The 26,924-nt window shown below is 34.2% G+C and overlaps 1 protein-coding gene and 1 pseudogene across 1 annotated transcript in view; both read left to right on the top strand.

Moving 5' to 3' along the window:
* Window positions 1-9,289, top strand: part of LOC113271220 (L-gulonolactone oxidase-like) — a 61,378-nt pseudogene extending 52,089 nt beyond the window's left edge.
* A 1,125-nt stretch (window positions 9,290-10,414) lies between these two features.
* Window positions 10,415-26,924, top strand: part of EPHA6 (EPH receptor A6) — an 815,563-nt gene continuing 799,053 nt past the window's right edge. The window contains exon 1 of the mRNA XM_026491624.4: window positions 10,415-10,805. Coding sequence (XP_026347409.1) covers window positions 10,424-10,805 — 382 coding nt within the window. The 5' untranslated portion in view covers window positions 10,415-10,423. The remainder of the gene's footprint in view (window positions 10,806-26,924) is intronic.

The following is a 26,924-nucleotide window of genomic DNA, read 5'->3' as shown; positions in this document are numbered from 1 at the left end:
GCCTAGAATTTACAATTTAGGGAATTATTGTCTTATTTCTGTCATTGTAGCATATTAAGACTTTCTTTAGGAAAAGAATTGTGCTTTTTTCCCCATCAGGTAATATTACAAAATAATTTTATATACTAAAAATACCAATTCATTTCAACACTTTGAAATTCTGCATCAATATTATATATGTTAATAATACTGAATAGTTTTTGAAAATCATGCAACCTACCAAAATCCTATTTGGCTTACAATATTTTCATCATCTATCTCATGTACCAAGGCCTTTCTTTCCTAGTTATTTTCATATCTTTTTATGTAATCCACGTCACAAGACAATTTGTATATAAATAAATCCTAAATTCTTTAAAATCAAGCAACCAGTGGAGAAATTGAAATGCAACATAAATTTGAATGCATGATCCAACTTCAACCATGTTAAGAGTATGTATTTGAGAAGGGTAAGGTTAAGATGCTTGAAATGCCCTAAAACAACAATAGTAATTACATTACAGTAGTACAATAAAAGAGAGTTATTTTTCTTTTCAATTTCCACATATTCTATTATATTGTTATGCTACTTTTAAAATTTAAAAGGATAAGTTAAAAAGATAAATATGTTTTACCTTTGCAACAAAGTGTATCAATTGACTCAAATGTCCTTTTGATTTTTGGCATAAATGTAACCATTTTCATAATGGCAAGAGGGTAAAATACTCAGGTACTTTATCCTTGAGGTTGTTTTTTTTTTTTTTTTTTTTTAAAGCCTCTCATTCACATATAGTACATTTGTGAAATGGTCTTTACACTCACACAGAATATTAACATTTAATATAATCCTCCTATTTGTTCTTTCTGGCTGAAAATTAGGGATTATTTTCGATGAGGATTTGAGTTCCTCATTTTTGGTGGTGTTTAAAGTATATTGAATGTGGATTACTCAGTCCCTGCCTAGTTGATAAATACATGATAAACTCATATCTAGCTTTAGAAATGATCATTTCTTCAGTAGGAGAGTTGATGCTGGGCTAGGACAACACAGTAACATAAAAGATGAATATGTTTTGATGAATCATGAGACATATGACTAATTTATGTAAGGTTCAAAGTTAGTTTTTCTCATTTTTTATGAAAATAAATGTATTCTAAACTAATTCTTGAATTAACAATTTCATTATGCATTTGTGTATAGTTTCAGAACATAGAATTAATGATGTATTTAAAGATTTGGAGTGATTCGATCTGATTTTCTGGAAGAAGAATGAGGACAGAAATCTAGGTATGATTTGAGAAAAGACAAAGTTACTTCAGAAAATATACAGTTGGGAAGCTAGAAATATTGCTTCAAAGTCTCTTCAATAGCTCAGTTTATGGTTTGAATAGACTTTTAAAAATATACATTTGTTTTCTGTCTAATTAGGCACTTCAGCCATTTCTAGGCACTAATGAGATAGCGTGAACCACCATTCAAATCATTAGGAAGTCTATTCTTTCTATCTTCAAAGTATATGGGAAATCCATCCACTTTCTCCTCTCTGTCAACATCCTAAGACAAACTGCTATTAGCTCACTCCAGAATTACTGCCAAAACCTCCTATTTCTTCTCTCTGTTAATGTTCTTGCTGACATTGTAATTATTCTAAAATGTAATAATTATTGCTCTGCCTCTTACTAGCTTGTAATCTATATGCTTTGGCTTCATCATTTGTAAATGGGTACAATAAAAGTACCTACCTTATAGGGCTGTGAATGTTAATGGACTAACATGTATAGTGTATTTAGAACAGTGTGAGACATACAATAGGCACTTAGTACATACTAACCCTAGAATGTAAGTTCTGTGAGAGCAAACTTTTTTGTCCATTTTGTTCATCACTTTAATACTCAGTGCCTAGAGAAAGATGCATTCATGGAATGCAAAACATAAATATGAGTTAGTAGCATTGGGAGACAGGTGCCATTTAAGAGAAAGATCTTAAGAAAAAAGAAAAATTATCCTGCAAGAGTCAGCAAGTGTAAATGTTGGGCCATGAGAAAGAAGAATGAGGTCATTTGGGAACAGTCAAAATTGGGAAGGAGATTCACTGAAAATACTCCACAAACTGAACTTAATTTTATAGAATTAGATAAATTTTACATAGATAGATACACAGATAAATGGAAATAAGTATGTACATGCTTGTGTATATTTGGGTCAACATGCAAGGATACAAGAGAGGCAGAATAGCAATGAAAGTCATAGCTTTCAGATTCAGGTTGCTTGGGTTCACATCCTTGCTTTACCACTTACTGGCCAGGTAACTGTGGCAAGTTCTGTGTGCCAGCTTTCTAATCTATAAAATAAGGATAATAAAAGCAACAACTTCAGAGTGTTGTTTTGAGTATTAATGGAATTCCTATTTATAATTAGTATTTATAATTATTATCCGAAATTATTGTTGGTACTTGGATAGTACTGGCACATAGTAAATATTATGTAACTGCTTTCTAAGTAACAGAAAAAATAATACTTTTTAGGGGTGCCTGGGTGGCACAGTGGTTAAGCGTCTGCCTTTGGCTCAGAGTGTGATCCCGGCGTTGTGGGATCGAGCCCCACATCAGGCTCCTCTGCTATGAGCCTGCTTCTTCCTCTCCCATTCCCCCTGCTTGTGTTCCCTCTCTCGCTGGCTGACTCTGTCTCTGTCAAATAAATAAATAAATAATCTTAAAAAAAAAAAAAGAAAAAATAATACTTTTTAATTATAGTTCAAGATTTCTTTAGGAGATGACATTTTTATTGGATTTTTTTTTCTTTTTTCTTTTTTTCTTTCTTTCTTTTTTTTTTTTTTTTTTTTTTGCTTTGGTGCTTATGACAAATTAAAGTTACTGAAAGATAGCATCAAGTGACAAACAGGATATGATATAAATGAAACAGTGGTAAACAGATTCTCAGGCTTTCCTAAGAATCCTCATATTTTAAAAAAATCTACCAACATGAAAACGGGATCCTGCCAATATTTTTACATGCAAATCTAAAATTAAAGAGGAGAAAGAAAAAAACCCAAAACACGAAGACAAACATATTATAGCATCTAAAGGCAAGGCAAAAATCTTCCTGCTTCTTTAACAAATCTCTGGGTAAGGTTATTAGTTTTGGAACCTCCACTACTGTTATTGAGTCTCTCCGGTCACTGTAATTTTGTGAAATTCTGGCCGTGCAACAGTCACAGTAGGCATAGCGGGGTTGATGGCAGCTCCTGAGCCTTTATTAAAATTGTAGCATACAAGATTAGGCACACTGGGCCAGTAATTCTATTCAGAATTGAAATAATTTTAAATATTATGGATTTCTATCAAGGTGACTATTTTTAATGTCTTCTGATCAACTCAATGTTATATAAAAAAAGCACATCATGTCAGGCTAGCTTTGAAGACAGTATAAGTACATGTACCAGCAGAGTTATTGTTCAAAGTGTGCTTCATTTTTGTTCATGATAAACATGACTGTGTGTGACAGAATCGCTGTAGGAAGAATAGGCTGTTCTTGTAAAAAAGGCATACTGTGTGCATTCAAGGTTTATATGGTTTTCAAATCCCTTTCTTATTTCCCCCAATCATAAACATGGAAGTATTGAAAACAAAACGAGAGAGAGAGAGAATAAACCAATATCTATAATCATATATATATAACATGTGCTATCGAATGTGGTAGCCACTGCCACACATTTAATTTTAAATTTATTAACGTTAAGAAAAACTAAAAATTCATTTCCTCAGTGATACTAGACTATATTCAAACACTGAAAAGCTCTGTGTGGATGTGGCTATTGGCTACTGTATTGAACAACACAGATATATAGTATCTCTCACATCTCACTAAGTCCTACTAGGCAGCAATAATATAGCATCTGTTTTGGATAAATCACATATAAGCTTGATATTTTATTTGAAAATTGTACATATTCTCAATGAACAAGAAACTTAATTTTTTTCCATTGGATTGAAAATACTCAAAAATAAGCATGAATATACTTCCAATTTCTTATATATTTTAAACCATGATGCACAATAAATCAGGAAGAAATAAATCAAGAATAGTCTTTGACTATATATTAACAATAATCAAAGTTAACCTAGTGTTTATGTTTGCTTTCATTAATATATAAAATTTTATTTTTACCTCTAAAAATAGCAAAGATATTACAATCAAATTCCAAATACTATGAACATCAGTATACTTCTAATACTATGGACCATGAATCGAATTTAATAGTGGGATGCTTAGAGGAGTCTCACATGGGCTCCAAATTGGGGTTTACATCCTGAGTAGCACAAGTCCATTTTCGTAACAACTCAGAATGGGCACATCATATATGTAATATATGTTATTCACACATAATAAGTTATAAAGTTATAATGACTCAAGTATTTAATGATCTTAAGCAAACAGAAAAAGGGCAAGTAGGTACTATTTTTTAGTTGAAATAAGTAAGATTTCAATTATCTTTAATGAAAAGATTAATAAAGATGGTAAATTTGACTAAAAAATATAATTAGTATTTAAATACAATTATTTATTTTTATTTTTTATTTTTTTGTAGAGATGTAAAAGAAGCATTCTCTGCTCTAAAAACTGCTCAAGGTTCTTGGGAAGGCTGTATATGTGTTCAAACTTAGGCAAAAATATGAAGGACCATACGTTGTCAAATGATTGGTATAAGTGAAGTTACATATAATTTTTAACCATATAATAATTATAAGATGATACTGAAAAATGTTTATATTCCATGTAAACATTTAACAGCCATAGTAAAGAAACACACTATGATTAAAATGATGTGGAACCCCTGACATAAAAGGTAAATATTAGGCATGTTAAGTTTTCACTGGGTTGTTATAGGTCACTTGGAAATATAACAAGACGTCATTCAGGAATTGTTATTGTATTTTTTAAAAAGTTTAATATACACCAAAAAAAACAGAATTTCAAAAATGCAAACATGGTATCTACCTTCAAACTAAACTGAAATATTATAAGAAACATTTTTACAAAAAGAACCTTACTTACAAAATCCAGTTTGAGATGCATTAATCACTTCTTTTCATCTGACACTTCTAATCTACCTCTAATTTGTAGTAAGAAAACATGTTTTGCATTATTTGTATCAAGATAATTAAAATGTTTAGCTGATAATGATTATTAACATGGATAATATTATTAATAAATTTAACATTTAACTATTTGACATACCCAAGAATTTGTATTACAAAACCTAGCTTTGTCTTTTCCTGAAGCAGGGCATGAATGTCTTAATTCATGTATAATAGAAGACAAAATAGATTAAGGCTGTTTTGATAGACTAATGCTAATACCTGTATAGAAATTAATAACAGTATTCCTGTGATATTTTTATCTTATTTGTTCTGATGGAAATAGGTGTATTTCAACATATAAAGGCTTTTTAAAGGTAGTTTTACTTCTATCATAGCTGTTCTCTTTTTGATATTTAGAATATGCTCTTTAATGATATTTATTATTATTCAATAAAAACGAAGTTTTTCATTCAACTGGTCATGAAAGATAAATTGAATTAAAATGTTACTAATAAAACTGAAATAAATTAAATAATTAAAAAAATTCTCTACATAATTTAGCTAAAATTAATTTTTGTCAATACTTGATACCACACAGACTGTTGAGTAAATCTCATTAAAAAGGCAGGTAAGTTTAATCTGGTTGACTCATTTGGCCATTCTGCATAACCTTTAGTTTTGTATTTGCCAGTAGTAAAACTTCTTGAGTTAGCTTTCAGAGGATAAACCAATCCTTACCAAAAGTTTAAGCAAAAGTAGTAATGTTAGAGATCCATGTCTTAAAGGGTGAGGGTATGATTCCTTTCCTCTTATTTAACTATAATAATTTGAAACTCCACTATAGGATAAGAGAATGCTTTGTATTGGAAAAATTCATATGTCTGTAACTTTAATATAATATAAACTTCTGATGGTTACGAACTAAATCCAAGTAATTTTTGTACCTTCCCCATAATGCTTAGCGCAGATACACGTGGAAATCTCACTTGGTAAATGTTACTGAATTAGAAAAGTACTAGAGAGAAGGCTTTCATTGAATTACAAACACAATCACACACATTTTTATATATCTATACTTAACACATGTATGATGTATGTATATATTTGTACATATATTTTATTATAAAGTGTAATATAACACAAAAATACAATGCAACATCACAGCAGAATAAATCATCGTGTTTATCTAGCCTCAAGTTGATTCTTTTTTTTCTGTGAAGTTTTTAGGACTTGATATGCTAACAATAAAGTAAAATCCCAGCACTGTTTTGAATGTCTTCTTGCAGAAAAGTATCCTAATATCACCTCCTAATATCAAAGAAAAATTTCTGAAGTGTGTTTTCCTTCTGATTACATATTTTGTTAAAGGAAAAAGCTTCAAATTAACTGTATTTGACTTTATGGATTTTTTTTTTATTTTAGTGGTCCACATGGTGAAACATAAAACTTAAGCTTTTAATGAATTTATACTTTAAAGTCGATGACATGACAGCAATAATAGTTTGCAGCATGTCTCTAAATTTTATATTAACAAAAAAGACTTGGACTAATTATACCTATTCAAAGTTCTAAACTAATATTTTAAGACCTGATGTTTTGACATACCTGAGAATCAACATTCTTTATTTATGTTGCTTCTACCTTGACCTTAGAAAATGCAAATTACAGATATAAATGGATTAATTTACTCTTCTACAAGAATAAAATACCTAAGACTTTCTCAAGCCTTGAAACATGCTGAGTATTAAACATGATAATCCTTCTTTTTTTCCTCAAAGGGATTAATTGCAGGTTAAGTCTTCTCTTTCATCTTTTTAAAAAGCAAACAGTATTTGTGAATACTATTATTTCTATTATAAATGAAAGCTTAGACTAGTTTTAGTGTTATATATATATTTTTAATTGAACTGTGGTTGACATACAATATTATATTAGTTTTAAGTGTACAACAAAGTGAGTCGACACTTTATATACATTATGAAATGTTCACCAGGATGAGTGTAGTTACCATCCATCAGCATACAAAGTTCTTACAATATTATTGACTATACTCCCTATGCTGTACTTCTCATCCCTGTGATTTATTTATTTTATAAGTGGAAGTTTGTACCTCTTAATCCCCTTTACCTCATATATTCTTTATTTAATGAAATTTTAATCATTTAATCATTCTTACCTGAATCCGGACCAGGTGTATATACCATATATCATGAAGAACAGCAGTCTGAGAGAATACAAAAGAATTCTGAATATACTACTGAAAAATGAGACATGAATGCTTTTCTGAATATGGGTATGATTCAAACAGACAAGTGCAGATAAATCTACATGAATATTGCATCTAGTTCACTGAGTGGCTTATAATTTTGAAACTGTCACATGTAGCAGATATATCAACACTGTTAGAAAATCAAAAAGGAAGTACATTTTTGTTAAGTGAAATTGCTTCTACCTCATATAAGATAACCATGACTATATTTTAAATAAAAACTTAGCTTCTAAAAAATTATTTTTACTTATATTATCAACTCTTCTCTAAGAGAAGAGAACTGAGCACATAAAAGAGCTCAAAAAATATTTGAGAATGAATATCCATATATACATTGTGTGTGTGTGTATGTGTATATAGAAATATGTGTGTTTATATATACGTATACTGTATAACACAATGGTCAAAGAGTTATAGTCATTCTTTTGGAATCTCAGTTTAGTCAAAGGTCATGATAATTATATTTTCATTCATGTTCTTTGAGATGAGGTTTTACTTAAGAGGTCATTATCTTCTAGACTTGCAATTGAGAATATCTAAATATATATGCGATCAACAATATCTAAATATTAAAGTATATTTTTATTTTAATATTGATAAAAATCTTGTAATTTTTTTTCCTTAAAAACCAAAACTAGAATGTGACTATCAATTACCTGACCAGGTAAGTAATATATGTCACGCTTCACTATGACTTATTTAAACAAACAAAAATTGTGAATTGTAGATGAATTGTAGGTAAAGATAGAAATCCAGTTTAAAAATTGAAATCTAACTTTAAAAAGGTCATGAAAATATAGTGTTTGACAGTAAATGAAAAGATTGGGCAAAATATCAGTATAACGAATCATTAACACTTCTAACAACATTTATTTAGACATAACAACTTATATTATAATGCAGCCTTTTAACTTCACAGTTTGCAAATTATAAACTGAGTCTGCAAATGCCCATGCGGTCAGTCACTATTAGTTAAGAGTGGTAAAATCAGTAGTAAAATCAAATTTTACTCCTTTAAGTACCAATACATAAACTCCATACTTGGTTATCTTTTCAGAAGTGATTTGCATACATTTAAATTGGCGTGGACACCTTTAAAGAGAGGCAGTGTTTGAATTCGTAAGGAGAGTTAAAGTACAGTCACCAATCGGAAACCTTCCTTACATCCTCAAAATCACTTGCATTTCACATTTCTCTCCACGCAGCTGAAGTAAACGTGGGGCCTCTTTTTTTTCTGTTCTCTCCGCTTTCAGTTATTTTAAGCCAATAACTGAACTTCAACTACCATACATGACACAAACGTCTCAGCGTGGAAACACATCGAATGGGAGGATTCCTTCTCTTCCAGAATTCTGTAAGCGTCGAACGCTGACCCTTTGCTCCTCGATCTACTATGTCCCCAAGACTTGCCACTGTGCCATTTCCCTCCCGTTGCCCTCTGTCCACTTTGAAAATATCGTTCTACCCTCTATAATACCGCTCCTTTCTCTTCTCGGTTCAGCTTTCTCCATTGCCATAAATATTTCTTTAAAATACTCAGAGTTTTGAGGTGGGCTTTTCAACCTCACTCGACTGTGACAGAAAGAAAATGATGATGCTAATAATAATAACAGCTAATAAACTATAACAGAACGCCCACACTAGCGATATGGGTTATTCGGCGCCACCCCCCCCCCCAAAAAAAAAACACCTCAAGTTTAGTCTGAGAGCATTCCTCCTTCCTTTTTCCTTCCTTGCGTGAGGAGTCGCCTCCACCTGCGAGCAGTGGAGGCATTTTTGTTGTCGACTAACCCCCTCTAGCGCCGAACTGGTAGCATCCGAGCCGCGACTGCCGGGCGGGCCGAGCGCAGGGCTTGGCGGAGCTCAGGAGAGCTGGCGGTTCCGGCCCTGCCCTCTGCGCCCGCCTCGGCCGCGGGGCGAGGGCGCAAGGGCCACGGACACGAGACCTCTTTCTGTTAGCACTGCGTGTTGTCCCGGCCCTGCGCTGAGACGCGTGATCCCACCAAGTAGCCAGTGAGTCTGCGGCTTCCCACCGACCCGAGCGCAGGGAGGGAGGAGGTGCCGCGAGGGGGCGGCTTGCGTGGGGAGAGCAGTCCGTTCGCCGCGCACTCGGCGCCGCCGTGGACGTTGCTGCGCGCCGCTCAGCCCTCGGGCTGCTCGGAGCGCACAGTCCGACGCCGCCACGCCGGGGGCACGCCAGGGGCGCTCCGGGCCCGGGAATCCCAGCGCCCACGACTGCGACAATGCTCGTGACCTCCACCGCGAAGTCACCGCCGCACGGCGACGCGAAGACTTCAGTGAGCCCCGGCGCCCGCCCGTATCCAGCCTGATGTGACTCTCCTCAGCTGCTTGCTCTTTTTGATTTACTAGGACTCGAAGCAGCGGAGGCGGCCACAAAGTTGACGCGCTCGCCCTCGTGGGCAAGTTTGGGCCATCCGAGCTGTGGAGTGGTTAGGTTGGCGGCCGCTGCCAGGCTCGCCCCAGACCGGGAGCGCTTGGCCACAGCACTCACCCCCTCCAGCGGCGGAAATATGAAGTCAGAGGGAAGCGGTGTCAGGGGCTGACTAGCCCTAAAGCGCTCGGCGCTGCTGCCGGGAAATGGGGAGCAAAGTGTTTGGGGGACTAAGTCCGGCCTCAGAGATGCTCCGAAAGCGGCTGCCAAGGCCGAGGCGCACCGCTCACGCGGCGGAGTTGGAAATGTCCGCTGTGCAAGCCGCTGTCGTCGCCACCTAGGCGAGGGGCTGGGGGCGCAGCCCGTACGTAGCTCGCTCGGACCACTCGCGACCCCGCGGAGCCACCTCGTTTGCTCGGCTCTGGCCACACCGGCCGGAGGAGAGCCCGCGGTTCCCCCGCCGCTTCACAGCTGCTGTGCCTCTTCTTTTGGCTCTCCAAGTGCCCACCTCAGTCCGGAGAGGCGCTCGGGCCGCCTGAACTGCCCGCCGCACCTGGTCGTCCCTCCCCCTACTCCCCCCGTGAGGCGCCCTCCTCCGCCCCTCGCTCCCCTCCCCCAAACCACAGCCCGAGCTCGCTCCTGCGCGCGCGCTCTCCCGGGCCCAAGTGAATAGTCCTCGCGCGAGCGGGACACGGTGGTGGATGCAATTCCGCTCGCTTACAGCAGCCAGGAGCTCCCTGGCGCCGCAGGCAGCGTCCTCCTCCGAAGCAGCTGCGCCTGCACCTGGGCAGCCTGGACCTTCGTGCCCTGCCCCCGGGGCCTCGCGCGGGGGGCGCCCCGGGACACCTCCTGCGGACCGGGTGGAGGAGGAAGAGGCGGAGGAAGAAGACGTGGACCGGGACCCCTACCCTACGCAAAACACCTGGCCCCGCTGCTGTCACTTCTCTTTAAGTGAGAGAAGAAGAGAGCCGGGGAGAGTCATGGGGGGCTGCGAAGTCCGGGAATTTCTTTTGCAATTTGGTTTCTTCTTGCCTTTGCTGACAGCTTGGCCAGGCGACTGCAGTCACGTCTCCAACAACCAAGGTAAGGGACAGGGCGGAGAAGGGGGTGGGGGCGGGAGGAGGCCGGTGCTCTGAGGACCGGTGCATTGGTCGCCTCCAGGTAACTTCGTCCCGGGGTAGGCTTCCCCGGGCTCACCACAGGAAAGGTCGAGAATGTCCCCTTACTAGAGCGCCTGGACAGGCGACCTCAGGAGTTGCGGTCCCTTTGGCTCCCATATGTCTTTAAACGGATGCGTGGGCATCAGCAGCAGTTGGGTCCCACCGCTCGCGGTCGCGGGACCGCTCCCCGCGGCGCTGTCTCCACAGGAGGTCAGGCTCTGTGGCACGGGTTTAATGGACTTCTGGCTCTTCGCGGTTGCTCACAGCACGGTAACATGTAGGTTCTCACTTGCCTTCATGAAAGCACATAGCTCCGCTGTACTCTGTGACCAGATACCAACCTTTTGCCTGCGGTAGCTATGCTGCCCTCGCCCAGCCGCAGCCACCTTACCCCATCCAGACCGAATGTGGACTTGTTTGAAATTATTCCTGGACCAGATGCCCAGATTTTTGTGGTTTCTTTCTTGAGATGGTAGGGGTGGGGGTGGGGCGCGGGGAGACAAACGTTAAGTGTGAATTTCCAAGTTGTGAATATCCTATTCATAAAGTCGAGTCACTGACACATTTTTTCTTAGGAAGAAGACTTTGTTTCAATAGGTAAAGTGGTAAAGTGAAACTGAATAGTATGTGAAAAGTGAGTCAGGTTTACCGAATGGGAAGCACTGGGAATTCTTGAACATTTTATTTCTATTCAACAATCTTTATAAGACATATCTTACTGGATTTCTGCTACGAATATTTAAGGATCTATAAAAATATCACCTGCATAATCTAAATTTCTTGAACTAAGCGGCGAACAACCATAAAAGTTTTCCAGCATGTACCTGGCTGGATGCTCTCATTGGCGCTGTGATGACCATCAATATGTCACCTGTTATGTCACACTTTTCTAAAGACCTCAAATGTAAAACTTTATAGTTACCATTTAATGTGTAAGTCCTCGAAATAATTTGCAGATATAAAAATGGAGGTCAGATGACATGGAAGTGTGCACTTGCTTTGTGAGGATGAGAAGGTTAAAGGAGAAGGCAAGTAAAACAACACACCCTTCTTTTTTGTCATAAACGTATGACCATTTTATTTTACTTGGAAAGATAATTATTCAGAATCAGTATTCAGTTCTTATTTATACAGCTGGTACCTTTTCCCTAATTATTTGTGTGGTTTTTTTTTCCTGCCAGATTGCAATCACAAATGCATATGTAAATTTGGAAATCATACATAACTCTCATGCCTTAGAAGATATATCAAATAAGTGCCACCCAAAGTGCCATACTTGCCTGTGGTGGTGTATTACCTCCACACACACATTCCTCATCTGTTTTCAAGGGCTATTGGCATTACATATTGAAGGGGTAGTTACTTAATATACCTCTGTGAAAATAGAAGATTGTAAAAGATAACATAAAATTATTTACTTGCACTTTTTTTTGCAGGGAGAGAAAAACAAGTTTTAATAATCAGAAAGTCAAACATTTATATTGTGCTATATGTTAGTATTTAGTATGTTAATACACATCTCTTTAGTAGCCTCATTAAAAAGAGAGTTGTTTACTAGAAATCTTTAACAGTTATTTCCATGCAATAATTTCCCTAAATCAACATTTAGTTTCTCACTAAGTGTCTATGATATACCACTTACCATCCTAGGCCCTGGGGAAACTTACATAAGTAAAACACGTATCAGAATCTTCAAACGACTAAAGTGTCATTCTACCAAAATGTGTCAAGTGTTAAAGTATGACCTTTCACATATTCATATTAAATTTAAGGGCATAGAGGAGTTATTTGTTAACCTCTTGCAATAATTTTTATTTGTTTATTGTAATGACTTTTCCATACTTTTTAAAGACATCTTACCTAAAATATTTACCAAATATATATAATTTGTGTGTTTTTATTAGTTAGCTTAATTTAATGTCTGTGAATGAATATTACTCGGTTTACCCATTCATGAAGTAGGATCATTAAAGATAGACCACTTAAACTCTCAATTTGAGTTCTCATTATTGTAATGGAAACACAAGCTATGCATAAGATTACGCTTGACTAATATAGTACCTAAAGGCTAAGTTGGGTAAAATTTCGAGGAGTTCTTCAGCACAAGAATGTAGAGAAAATATGCTCAGATATTTTTATTGGCACAAATGATTGCTTATAAAATGCTTTATACAGCCTGAACTCATAGTGATTAGAAATTATGCCTTATGATATTTTGGGATAACTTTTGAATACTGAAATCATCACACTAATGGTTAATAAAATGTCAAACTTCAGAACATTATTATTAACACGTTGGAGATATTTTCTTAGTTTGTAGTTTCATAAATAACATGAATCAAAACATACCTTACCGATTTTTAAACATTGAAAACATGGGGTATTACAGTGTGTATACAATATAAAAATAATGTAAAATATAAATTACATTTGGTATACACATGATAGTAAGTATTAGTAATATGATTACTATTTAATTTTAGGAGATAGCATTTGTTTTCCTAGTAACTTGTCTTAAGAGTTAATGGAATTTATGTTTTAGTTTTCAAATTTGAGGGTAAAATTTCATTTTTATATAACTTGTTTTCTGATTAAGGATATTCGCAAATTTTTTAATGTTATTTACCTGTTTTTACCAAATTATATAAAATCCTTCATGGTTGAAATGAATAGATTACCTTCTTCCCCTCTCCTGTTTTCCATACTTAGGCAGGGTAAAATGATGATAATGACAAAAAAGTGAACTACCTCATTTTTAACATGGTGCTTAACAAGGTACTGAGAGTAAGTTGACTATAGGAAGCATCTCTTGTCCTTTAACTGGCTCTGAACTCTGCACTGTAAAGACAAAATAAATCAATTTGACTCTTTCTTCCTATTACCTAAACCTCCTTGAATCGATCAGAAAGTAGAGTTGCTTCCTAGATCACTTCATCTGATTAAGTAAGTGAAAACATGATTTGTGTTCAAATTTCTCTTATTCCATTAATTTTCCCTCTATTTAAAACCACAATATTTATTAAGTGTTGCCAATTTTCATTTAAAAATAACAGATTTTACCTTCTCTCTATATAAGCTTTTATTTCTGTACTGCACATTTAGGTGAATATAAAGCATAATCTTGTTTCATATGTAAGTAACCATGTATATCAATTACAGTGGTTGGTAGCCACCAGGGGTCCATTTATTCAAAGATACTCTGCTTTAGCAAATAATACTGTATAGCCTAAAAGAGTTGATTTATTTGTTCAGGTCATGTTTCCAAAAATAATCAGATACTAAAATAATTCATTCAAGCAAAATATGGTTTGCATACAAGAGTCTAGTGAACTCATTTTATTACCAACGTTGTGTGAATTCTTTTGGTGTTTTTCCATGGAACTCAGGGCAAATTAAGTAAACAAGAAAAACAGTAGTCTGACTTGTTAGTTTCATTGAATTTATTAATTTGAATGAATTGAATGTAAAATCTACTGAGTTGTATGTGAATACAGGTTAGCATACCTGAGCAGAAAAATATCTCCTTAATAAAATTCATAGCCTAAAATTAGTTCAACTTCCATAAGTATTGTTCATGAATTATAAAACTAAATATTGTTCTTATATTTATAGAAAGGGACTAATTGAAAATTTTTCAGAAAGTTCAAGTGAACTTTACTGAAAATATTAAAAACTTTGCTAAATGAGAGAAACTGGATGATTTACAAAGTATATATCTAAAAGACATTTCACTAAGATAAAATTTTTAGGGATAAACTATTCATAGTTGTAAAAGTGCAAGAGATTGTAATCACATGCCTTCTTAATTAACTATAGGTATAAAAATAACCTACAAGGTAGTTTTATCATATATTTACAAATTAATAAGTCATTGTACAATTAGTCATTATAATTAGTACTCAACGTAGAAAGATAAAATGTCATTGATATAAATTGATCCTGTAAGTATTGTTTGCTCTGGGTTTGGGATAAAAGTATATCTAAAAACTTTTTAATGTGCAAAAATTATACAGTGTTCTTTAAGAATCTCTTCAAACCAGAAGTAACATGAATAAAGCAGTTTTATTTGGATATTCTTAAGAGGAACAATATATATCTAAGGTATAAGACAAAATTAATGTTTATATCTTTTAATTTTTTTATATTTTCCAACTTTTCTGTATGAATTTCCTTTACTTTTCTGTTACAAAATTAAATGTTAAGTAAAATAGAGTAGAAATCCTTTTGTTTCTTCACTAATCATTGCCGTATAAACTAGTACAAAAAGCATTATAGATTTCTTGTATTCCTTCTCCCAATCCTTTTTCCCCATCACAGGCACCATGTCTCAGTCAGTCTCTCTCTTCACACACCTGAGTACTTCTGACTACATACTGCCTTTGTCCCAAATGGTGAAAGAATAGATTGTATTTTTATCCTGTACATCAACCAGACTCTAGCAGTAATAGAAGTTTTTTCCTTGTCTTTGACTCAACACTTTTTGGGGAATATAAATATGGTGGAGATCAATACATATAGTTAAGTAATCAAAATGAGTTGACTTTGCCCAAAGTACAGTCAATTATAATTAAGCTAAACTTATACATAGGATTAAATTGTTTATACACCTATCATGTTCTTTTTTTTAAATAAAAATGCATATTTAATGTGTGCAACATATTTGATATGCTGGGCCTATCGCATTTTGGTCAATTTGCAATTTCACTAGAGTGGGAGGTGACATTCGAGCCACATTCTAGGGAGGAGAAAGCTGATCCTAGATTGGGAAGAATTGCATTCTCGGTATAGGGAACTGCCTGGGCAGTGATCTTGAAGGGAAATGAGCTTGACACATTTGAAGAAATGTGTACAGTGTGACTGGAGCTTACTGAACACGGAAGAGTAACATAATGTAAGGTTTGAAAAATGGTTAGGAACCAGATCCCACAGAAAAGAAAAGGAGTCATGGTAAGGAGTTGTGTTTTAATATTATTCTAGGTAAAATGGGAAACTGTTGAGAGATTTTAGCCAATTTTCATTTTTAAGAGCATTATGGCTAGTGAGCAAAAAGGTAATTGGAAGATGGCAAGAGTAGAATTAGGAGTCTTGCAGTTGTTCAGGAGAGGGATTATGTTGGCCTGGCTTAGAGTAGTGGTAGCAGAGGTGGAGAAAAAAAGATGGATTGGAGGTATACTTGGGAAGTAGAGTATATGGGACCATCTTATCTTTACAGAGAAGTAAAAGTAGATACTCAACATTTATATCATTTTTCCCCTGTGGGTCCCAAACAAGTTTTTCATTACTCCCCGTAAAAATTACCTTGCTATAAGTACTGATAATTGATGTGGGATATGAAGGATGGAGTGAAATACCCATTTTCTACTTTATTCAGCACCAACCATGATTTGAAATATAATCTTAATAGTACGGTTTTGCTATTTCAAGTGGTTGTACATAATGTACATTCATATGGGATCAAATGACATTTGTTAATGCATTTCTGACGTAACTTTCCATATATAGTTATTTCTTGTCAAGAGAGGATAATGGCACGAGTGGGGACATCTTCACAAAGCAGTATAGTAACCCAACAGAATCTAGTTTTTAGCTAAAAAGAGCAATATTTAGAAGTTTGGCTTATGCACCAGTTTTATTCTTCTTTGTTAGGATCAGATTATTGGTATTGGAAACAAAAAAAATCTAAGTGATACTAGATCTAAAATAGGCGTGTTTCAGATATTTTCCATCAGTCTTTTTTTGCCTGCATTTTGTTAAAATGAAGGGAAACGTATGTTCAGAAGTTTCTAAGAGACACAGAAAATGAGATTTTAGGTTATATGACATTCTTGGGGGCAGAAATGAGGGAACAGGCCTTCCACTAAATAATAGTAAATTTCATGTCATTTAAAAGATTTCCCTGACTAGTTAATTACCATTACTTCGAGTTGTCTTTTAATAATATTGAGTGCCATTATTAAACATATAGAAGCATAGAAAGTCCTAACTTAACAATCATATACTTACTGTATACTTAGCAAATTTATACTCTTCATTTAAACATTTCTAGATATTTTAAAATATACATTCAAAATAGTAAATCTTACATTTTACTTTAGTGCTTAGAATGTTCTGAAAAATGCTATTTTTATAGTTATTTCTGTTTGATAAACGTTTTGACTTCTTATGGAATCTACAACTTCAGTTTTCAATGGTAGATATTCTAAAACTGAATGGAAACATCCACTCTTAAACATGTATTTATCAAAGGCCTATTATTTGATAGGTAGTGTACTTACCATATGTAAGGGTTCAAGGAGAAGTTTCCTTCCTGGAAGATATGATCCAATAATGAGTTTCCAGTCTCTTTCCAGATCTGGCAAGAAAAATTTGTTTCTTTAAAATTAGATACAAAATCAAGTAGAAAAACTTTAAAACACATTTGGTATGTGATAATATATAACAGTACTGATGATAAGACCTCATAATATAGAACATTTATGTACCACTTATTTCAAAGTAATATCTAATATTACATTTTATTTCAAAGTTAAGTCACTCAACAATTGCATATTAAGCATTTTAGGAATTATGCTAGGTTCTGAGGCTACAATGATGATTATCATACAGTCTGTTCTTTAGAAAATCAATCTGGTCTGTTGATGTTTGTATATCCTTGAATCATCTTTAATTACTTGATGATTTTTATAAGATTAATAATTTTACAGTAAATGGGATTATGAAAGAGAAGGAAAGGAGAAAAGAAATACTACCAAGTTTTTATGCATTTTATTTAGGATTGTTTCACAAGAATCTTCTAATTTTTTATGATGGGTATATATTTAATTATATGAAGAGAAAACATAAATGTGAATCTTAAAAATATATTCAGGGTACAAAATATATTTCACATATGTAATGGCTTTCCATGGACTGACATGTGGAGTGAGCTTTTGTTCAAAAGATATTAGATTAGCATATTTTGATGTGTTTATTTAAGGTGGATTAATTGTTAAAACCTAATTTATGTTGAAGATGCAAGTTTCCAGTATGAAAAAGCAACAAGCATACCTTTTAATTGAACTTTGTAGTTAAGAATTGAGGTTAAAGTGTGTATTTTCAGTCCATGTCCTGAAAAATACATTTAGCTACTTTCTTAAGATACAGCTGAGTCCTCTAGCTGTTGGCCTGTTTGATAACCTGTTCTTGGTTATAAATGAGAAGTCATCGCTCTTCCTCCTATTTCATTTCATAACTTTAGGTGTAAAAGTCATACTTACTTTCTGATCATGGGAGATATAAGATAACAGCTCCTTAAAAACTGGATGTTCAGGAGGTGGAAATAATTAATGTTATTTTTCTCTTATAACGTTAAGTATCTTTGTGAATATCTGGAGCTGATAAAAAGTAAGCATATGTGTAAATATATACATTACTTATTCATTTATTATGTTAAGTTAAAAATAACAGTAGGATAATTATATTTTCTTTAAGGTTGGCTATAATGTATTATGATACTTATATTTTGTGGTACATGAATACTGCAATGAGAAACACTTTCTTAGTACATAAGGAATAATATCTAGAATAAGGAAAAACATTTGCCCACAATTTTTTAAAAAATCAACATATCAAAATTTGCCTATCTATGATGATTATTAATAGGTATACTTTAAGCAATTTAATGAAGATAAATACTTTGTGTACTAAGAAATGAAAAGGCATTACATTTATGTATTCCAGATAAGAATTATCAGAAACTAATAAACGATTGCCCTAAATTTGAGTTGAATTATATCTTAATATCACTTTAATTTTTACTTTAAAAGGCAGAAATTTGTTCCTTGTGTTGCTGACAGATGATATTTTAATATTGCTGAAGATAATAGAAATTAAATGTATAGAGAATTTAAAATGTGCAGAGACCAATAAATGTTATTCTAAAAATGGATAGTTTAGATAACTGAAATTTACTTATAAATATGATGCAGTTGCTAGGTAGCTGTACAGATACCAAAATGAAAGAAAAATAGAGCTAGAAGAAAGAGCTGAATTATGGTACTATTAAAAATTGAACCTGTTTGGTAAAGGAGTCTCTCATTATATATCTTGCGTAAAATTCTGGTTTAAGATTCCTTGATCTCTGCAAGCATGGAAGTATCCATTGATGAGAATCTTAGCTAAAACTTAAACCCAAAACTGCAAATTTCCTTCCACATGCCCTCTGGATTTAAGGAATACTTGGATAATGTTTATTTTGTGAATGCAAGTGAAAATAATTCGTAGTTGCCATTAAGTATGACAGGAAATAGCTGAGCAAACTAGTAGATAGCATTTTACAAAATCATAAGAGTTTTGTCAGTTTCCAAAATTAAATAAAATCTATACATTGGTCTGCTTCTTAACAATTAGTATATCTCACCGAAAAACCAAGAGTGTAATAGGACAATTTTAGGATACTAGAACGTTTAGTGAGGAAGTTTCACTCTTACCTTGGCTATTTTATATGGACAGTTGAGGGAGGGGCCAGTCAGAAAGAGATCTCAATTTTTTCTGAAAAAGAAACCCAAAATTTCAGAAGTATATATTGTTGGTATAATATATTGCTTAATATAGCTCAAAATAAGTAAAAATTAACTTGCTCTAATTTTATTGTTATATTTATGACACTATATTAGAGCAAAAAGGTACTTATGGTAGGTACAATAACTTACTGTCTTACATTGTTATAGTATAATAACTTTATTTTATAGGTTAGAAAAACTGTAGTTCATCCAGGTTATTAAAAATATCAGTTTGGTTCTTTAATAAAAATTAGATGTGTAAGAATCTTTATAATATTCACTAGTTTATGATCAGAAATCTATGTATGCATTGTTTTTTCAAGAACTCTATTACCTAGTAAAGCAGAATTAAAATTTAAGAATTTATTTTAAAGGTTAGATTTCTAAAGTTTTAACATGCTTATTAAAGCTAAATGAAGTTTCTTTTTTTCCTAAAAATGCAACCAAGCCTTAAAATCAGTTAAAATTGTTAGCCTGTTTCTATAATAAAGTTCTCAAATTCTTTTTCATTGCAATATAGCAATAGTTACCTTTGGGTTTTTTATTAGTTCATTTTTATTTTTATTACTTAGATATAAACACTTCATTTCTTAATCTATATGGTTTGTTTATGTATTTTTTCTAGAATTCTCAAACTAGTCCAACAATAAGAATACATTCATCCAATTTTTAAATGAAATATATTGATACAATTTTTTTTCACTGTGCTGGGCACAGAAAATACAAAGGCAAGTCATTGCCAGGAAGCTCTGAAAGACTAAGGTTTAACTAATTAGGCTATTTCTATGTCAGTGAATAATTAAAATGTTAATTTATATATCAAAGTAATATGGATTAGTTGTTGCATAGATAAGTTCACATCTATGTACTATTGTTTACAGAGATGAAAAGATAAAAGTACTGTTGTATGAATTAATATATGGAGACACTGAGAACAAATATTCATTCAGTATATTGGCCATGACTTTGTGTGACTGCCAGAAGTAAGATAAGTAAGATCTGCCTCCTGACCTTTAAGGCAGTGTTATGAAATGGAAGATATATTCCTGACAGTTAAACGTCAGCAATATATTATTGCAAAGATAAAATGAAGGGAAATAACATAAAATTTTGTAAACAAATCTTGAGTTACACATGGAAAATGAAAATGAGCCTCACATTTATCAGGATTCATCATCCTGAATATATGAAACATTTAATAAGAGAATTAAAATGAATAACTCCTTCAGAGACCTCAATTTTTAAGTTACGTTGAATATTCTGTGCTTAAAGAATAAAGTTTATTCTGCATGTAAATACAAAGTAAATATCCAAGAAAGTAATGTCTTACATTGAAAATAGAACTTTGAAGTAAGTGGTACAACTTGGCTTTTTCTTGAAAAGTTTTATCCGGTTCTTTAAAAAATATATTTAATGATGGTAGCTGCTTTTACCAAGAAAACCCCACAAAATCTAAATTTTAATGGATTTTATGTGATTTTGTCTACTGGATATTTTACCTTTAGAAGAAGGTAGAATTGGCAATACGTGTATGGTTTACATTATATTTAATTTAAAAATTAAAATCTTTCTACTGGTTCTTGCCATCTCCTACCATGTTAATTTCTTATTTTATTATAATTCTCTTTTCTAACTCTGTTAAATGTTTTTAGCAGTGTTTCATAACTTTGAAAATGCTGGTATTCCTTAATATCTTTCTTGAGAAATTTAGGTAAATTGCTGTTTGATCGATCCTGTATTTTCTATTTGAAAAATGTGCCCGTAGAAACACATAGAGATAGAAATTGCTGCCAGAACTTGATATTTTTAAACAGAGAAAAATCAATAGCAGATTATCCATGATTAGCTGTTGACATTTAGATTTGTACATTTAGAATGTCAAAAGCTCTGAAAACTATCAATTTAGTTCCTAAATTACAATAATATTCTTATTTTCAAATCTAACGTTTTATGGTTCTCATCCTCCCTCCAATATAAAGGTGTACTTAAAAAAAAATAATTGAAATGATTACAGATGTCTTTACAAATGGGATTTTAATTGATTAATTGAAAAAATTAGAGATCTGCCAATAAATCTAATGGATTACCTATATCTTTGCATGCATCTATGTTTATTGTTGTTATTATTACAACATGCTGGTGCAGGCATTATTTCTATCTGATGAAAATAAATATCTTTTTAAGGCATACTATAATTGGTTTAATATATTTCTTCTCCTTAAAAGAGTCATTATGTGATACCTGGAATATGGTTACAGCTGTGTCACAAAAATTATTTTAATTCTATGCCAGAGTATATATCATAAGTCTTTAAAATATTTTTTCCCATGAAAGATGATTAACCTAGGCTGTTGGAATCTGACTTTTTGCCAGACTCTACTACATTGATGATATTTTTCGAGGCTTAATATCTTCATTGTTAAAGAGTATGGCTTTATATACACTGCACCACACACACATAATGCTTATAACATGAATCCCATTCTCCAAATGCACCACTAGCTTGGTGGAAAGTTCTATTCCTGATGTGGTACCGGGATTTACAAAGCTTATATGGTACCTGTAAAACTAAGGAAAAAACCCACAAATTTCCTCTTTAATATATTTGTTCCTGATATATTAATTCCCCAAGTCCAAGATGATTCTGTTCAGTGCAGTTGCTCTCAACTTCCAACTCAAAAATTTTACTTAATTCCATTTCAGTGTAAAAATGGGAACTATTCCATGTGCATTGGTTATGTTTAATTTATCTCTTAGCTGTTAAATTGGAATGATTATGATTTTTTGTTATGTCTAAGTTCTTTATATGCTGTTTACACATGTCATGTTAACTTCCAAGTATTTCCCTTAAGTTGTCATTAAATAAGTGTATTACTGTTTGGATATCAAGATTGGCTTTAACCTCCCAAATTCCCCGGCTTGCCATTCCTTTTCCTCTAAGATTTGCTTCTGAAGATTCATGCACACATTGATCAATGTTGCACGCATGCACAAGAGTGGCGGATACTTACCTACGTATAGTCGGAAAAGAGGGCAAGTGAAAGGTAGGCTCAGGCAGAGGAATGTTTATGGAATGGAGTGAGGCTGACACAAAAGCAGGTTCATGTGTATTTACTGCAAGTGTGACTTTATCTTGAATCCACACGTACATATACAATCTCCTAATATTGTCTAGCTCTAAAAAACTTCTCCTTGGGTGGAAAAGGCTAGGAAACTGTTGAAAGGGGGCTAAGAATTTGAATAAGAGCTGAGGCTAGATCTTTAGCTAAAAGCAAGAAGTTTTCCTTCCCCAGCTCTCATTTCTCAACAGTTAATATTTTTGAAGGAGTTTACAGTTTTATGGAATTATGTCTATTGATCTTTTTCTCAGTTAATTTTCTGAGTTCTTTTTTTTTTAATGTGTGGAGAATCTTTGCACATCCTATTTAACTGTATTTTCTAGATATGTTATGGCTTCAGGTTAGTATATGATGCCTCTGAGGATTTTATGACAACAAACATTTCTTTTGAAGATATAAAATTTTCTAGAAAGCAATTAAGCAGAATATTGAAACATATTCATACACTCAGATCCATTAATTCTACTTTCATGAATTTAGATTCTAGGGAAATGCATCAAGACAGGCTAACATTTATATACGACAATTTTTTTCTCGGTTTTATTTATAAAACTGAAAAATTGGAATCAAAGTAAATGCCCCCAAATAGGAGAATCTTTATAGAGACTTAACTTCCTTTATTTGGAAAAACTTCTTGAATGAGGGCATGTGAATCAACAGGAGTCCCAAATTCCTCTGTGTGGGAGAATGGAAAAGCTTGTTTCACTACTAAAGAGAATGTGGGAGATATGGTAGGAGAATCAGAAAAGAAGGCTTACAAGAGAAACAGACCAATGGAGAATCTGAGGTCAGTTGAGAGTAGTCAAGAGGGCAGTTTAAAAATAATGGTGACCGCCCTTCTAGTTGAAGTTGTTTGCATGACTGAGGTCTAAACGGATCCCCCCATCTTCACCACAATTTTATCAAAATCTGTTTTACTCCAGAAAAATGAGAATGGAAAATAGAAGTAAAAATTGTCTGAGGAGAGAAGAACAGTTAGGTCACCACCACCCCCCAAAATAAAAACCTGAAGATACAAGGTTTAGCTATTCAGCTAAATGAGGTTCCCCAGGAACTTGGCCCTATCCTTGTAGGCAGTTAAGAACAGCAGCTGGGTCAGGAATTTTCTTCCCATCTAGTCCTAAATGAGTTTCTAATCCCTTCAGAGGAGGCAGCATGGATCCATCCAACATAACAGCATTCCCACAGAAAATTCATAGAGGGCAAAGAATTTAGAAAAGGAAAGAAACAACACTTCCTGTGTTTGCCATGTGTGCTATTTCTCTTATCAGGGAATACAGATCAAATGTATAAGAAATGGATTTTAGAGAAGTAAAAGGAAAATGGAATCTTGTTTTGTATGCTTTAAACACACTAGCTTCACTTTCACTTTTATGAGTGCATACAATAGATTGGCCACCTGTTCTTTGCTCATGGAAATGAGCCCTAAAGTCAGGGATTTGGCTATAGTTTCCAGCCGAAGTGAAAATGGGGAATATCTTAGCAGAAATGAAGGAAGAGGGCTCTGTTTGCCTTCACCCCCTTTTTCCTGGATGATAAACACTATATGATTTCCTAACACCCCTATAGCTCCATCATGCTGAGTTTTCAAACACATTTTGCAGTGACAGCCACCAATCCTATTTTCTCCCTGCTGCCTGATATCCAGCCAAGAGCTGACTTTACATGCTCTCTGATTTTTAGCAACCAGAGGATTAATTTGATCACATGCTATCACTGACAAATGACTCTCTAGCAAGGGTATATTTTGAATGGCAACATTTCCAGATTTGGAGAAAATGTAAAATAATAGTAATAATAATAATAATAATAATAATAATGATTCATACAAACTGGTTGGGATTACCAGGGTCAGGAAATAGATCCCTGCATCATCTCATAAGCAAAGCTTCAGACTCAGATTATATTTTTGGCTATGTTTTGGAGGTTGCAAACTATCCCAGCCCAGCTTTATAGTGGTTATAAAAGAGGGCACACTGTGGCATGCACACCACTTTCTCTTAGGCTAATAATTGTCATTTGTTTATCAAGAATAATATTGCTTAAAAGTTATAAATGTCCCTTTTTAAAAACACTTGATGGAGTGGTGGCATCATTGCTTTCAGTTTTGGCAAATTTATGAGGGGAAAAAGAGTCCACATAGTACAAAAAGAAAGGAATACAATTAAATACAGTTATTTCCTTTTACTCTAGGCTGTTTAATTCCTGTCAGTAATCTGTGCCCTTAAGCACTGTGTGATGCTCCCTTTCTAATAAAACCCTACTAGAAATAGCTGGATTAGAAGGAGTCTTGTGTCCTTCAGAAGTACTCAAAGGAAGAGAGGTGTGGTCATTTGCTTGCTCTCCTGTTCTTGGAAACTATTGATAATTTTTAAGCATATTGGCAATTAACGTCTATTTCTTCTTAAAACTAAGTATATGGTAGTCCATTGCAGTGTGAGAGCTATCCTTCTAATCTCGTGGGGAAATAAAGATAGCGTCTGCTTCCTGTCACCTTGTTCTTTCCAACATGGTGATTTGATGATTGAAATCCTGTATTAAGGGGTGCCTGAGTGGCTCAGTTAGTTGAGCATCCAACTCTTCCTTTTGGCTCAGGTCATGATCTCATGGGTCTTGAGATAAAGCCTTGCCTGGGGCTTCGCGCTCAGCAGGGAGTCCATGTGAAGATTCTCTCCTTCTGCCCCTCCCCCCACTTGCTCTCTCTAAAATAAATAAATCTTTAAAAAAAAAAGAAATCCTGTATTAAATGCTTATGGCTGTCATACATAGGAAATGGAATATATTTGAAATAAATATGTTAAGCTTGAGTTACTATATTTCATGTAAAAGCTTAAAAATAGTTTACTTAGCTATTACTGTAACTCTTATAACCTGTTAGCAGATATTTCCACTCTGTCTACACACATGCACAGCCTGAAACACAATGCTATTTGCTCTATAAACTTTTTTTCACTAGCGTGCAATGGTTCACATAATTCCAAGTATCTCATTTTAGTGCCGTAATGAAAAGAACTATAAATTTAAAGTGCGTGTACATTTTTATCTTTTTGACTGTATTTCAGTTCATATTACATTAAGTATTCCAAATATAACCTGCTTGAGCCTGTAGTTATTAGGAAAATCAGTTCTAATTTAAGTTCAAAATAAATGGATAGCATCTTTGTGCTTAAAGAGGATATTTCTCTGAAAAACTCAAGCATGTTTTACATTCAGCAGTCTCTCCCATTAATGCACATATAAAAATGTATCTCCAGTTGATGGAGGATTTGACATACTAGGAAAAATAAAGAAAAAGACCAAATGCTTTTCAACTATGTATATTAATTAAATTCTATTACTTCATCTCTTGTATTCCACCTCTCTAAGGTGAGTAAGCAGCATAAATTACTGCACTTATTTTACTAATAGAATTTATATGGACGTTAAGTTACTTGGCAAAGCTGATAGACCAAATTAGTAACTACAAAAGAAAAGAAAGCAGATCTTAAGCCTGTTAGATCAGTGTACTTTCTAAATGGGAAGGAGAATTTCAAGTAACATCTACAGTATTAAAAATGCAAAGATATTAAATTTAAATATTGTTTCTTAATATTAATGTCTTGAAAATGTTTAAAATCACTGGACCTATATCTCTAATAAAATAATGATAATTTGTATTAAAAGAATAGAAGGATTGTTTGGAAAAAAAATCTTTATAAAGAATCCCTGGATGGGCTGCCTGGCTGGCTCAGTTGGTAGAGCATGTGATTCTTAATCTCAGGGTACTGAGTTCAAGCCCTATGTTGGACATGGAGCCTACTTTTAAAAAAAGTTCCTGGATTATACAACTTTTTTTTTTATTAGCAGTTAATAGTATGAATTTAATGATATTTTTATTTTCATTTTCTTTATATATTTTTGTTGCTATTTATTATTTGTTTCTCTGTTTACTAATTTGTCTTGATATGTTTAAGCCATCTGTATAAGCAGTCTTGATTAATGAGCAATAATGATGACTTAAGTACCAAATGAGAAGCTGAATACTTTGAGTCTTCAGTTCCTGGTGCTCCTCCACATGGGTTACTTTTCATTTTCCTTTAAATCAGACCTAGCATAGCGGCTATTGAAGAATTGCTGCAGAGCTTGTTCAAGTGACAGATTGATGAGCCTACCATCAATGAATTGGATTTAGTGTTTGAGGTACAGTTTAAGACTATTTATTTCTAATAAGTACCCGACAAAATTTAGATGGAAATGGTTTGAGAAACCCCAACTTAGAGATCCCCATCAACATCCATTCTAGTTCTTTGTTTGCAAGCAGTAGGAATTAAAGTTAGCTAAAATAAGCAGAAAAGAAATTTTAAAGATGTTGGATAATCCACAGAATCAAAGAATCCTAGAAAA

This window comes from Ursus arctos, unplaced genomic scaffold (assembly GCF_023065955.2).
Source record: "Ursus arctos isolate Adak ecotype North America unplaced genomic scaffold, UrsArc2.0 scaffold_4, whole genome shotgun sequence".
NCBI classification, from domain to species: Eukaryota; Metazoa; Chordata; class Mammalia; order Carnivora; family Ursidae; genus Ursus; species Ursus arctos.
This window is presented reverse-complemented; position numbering and strand designations above follow the sequence as displayed.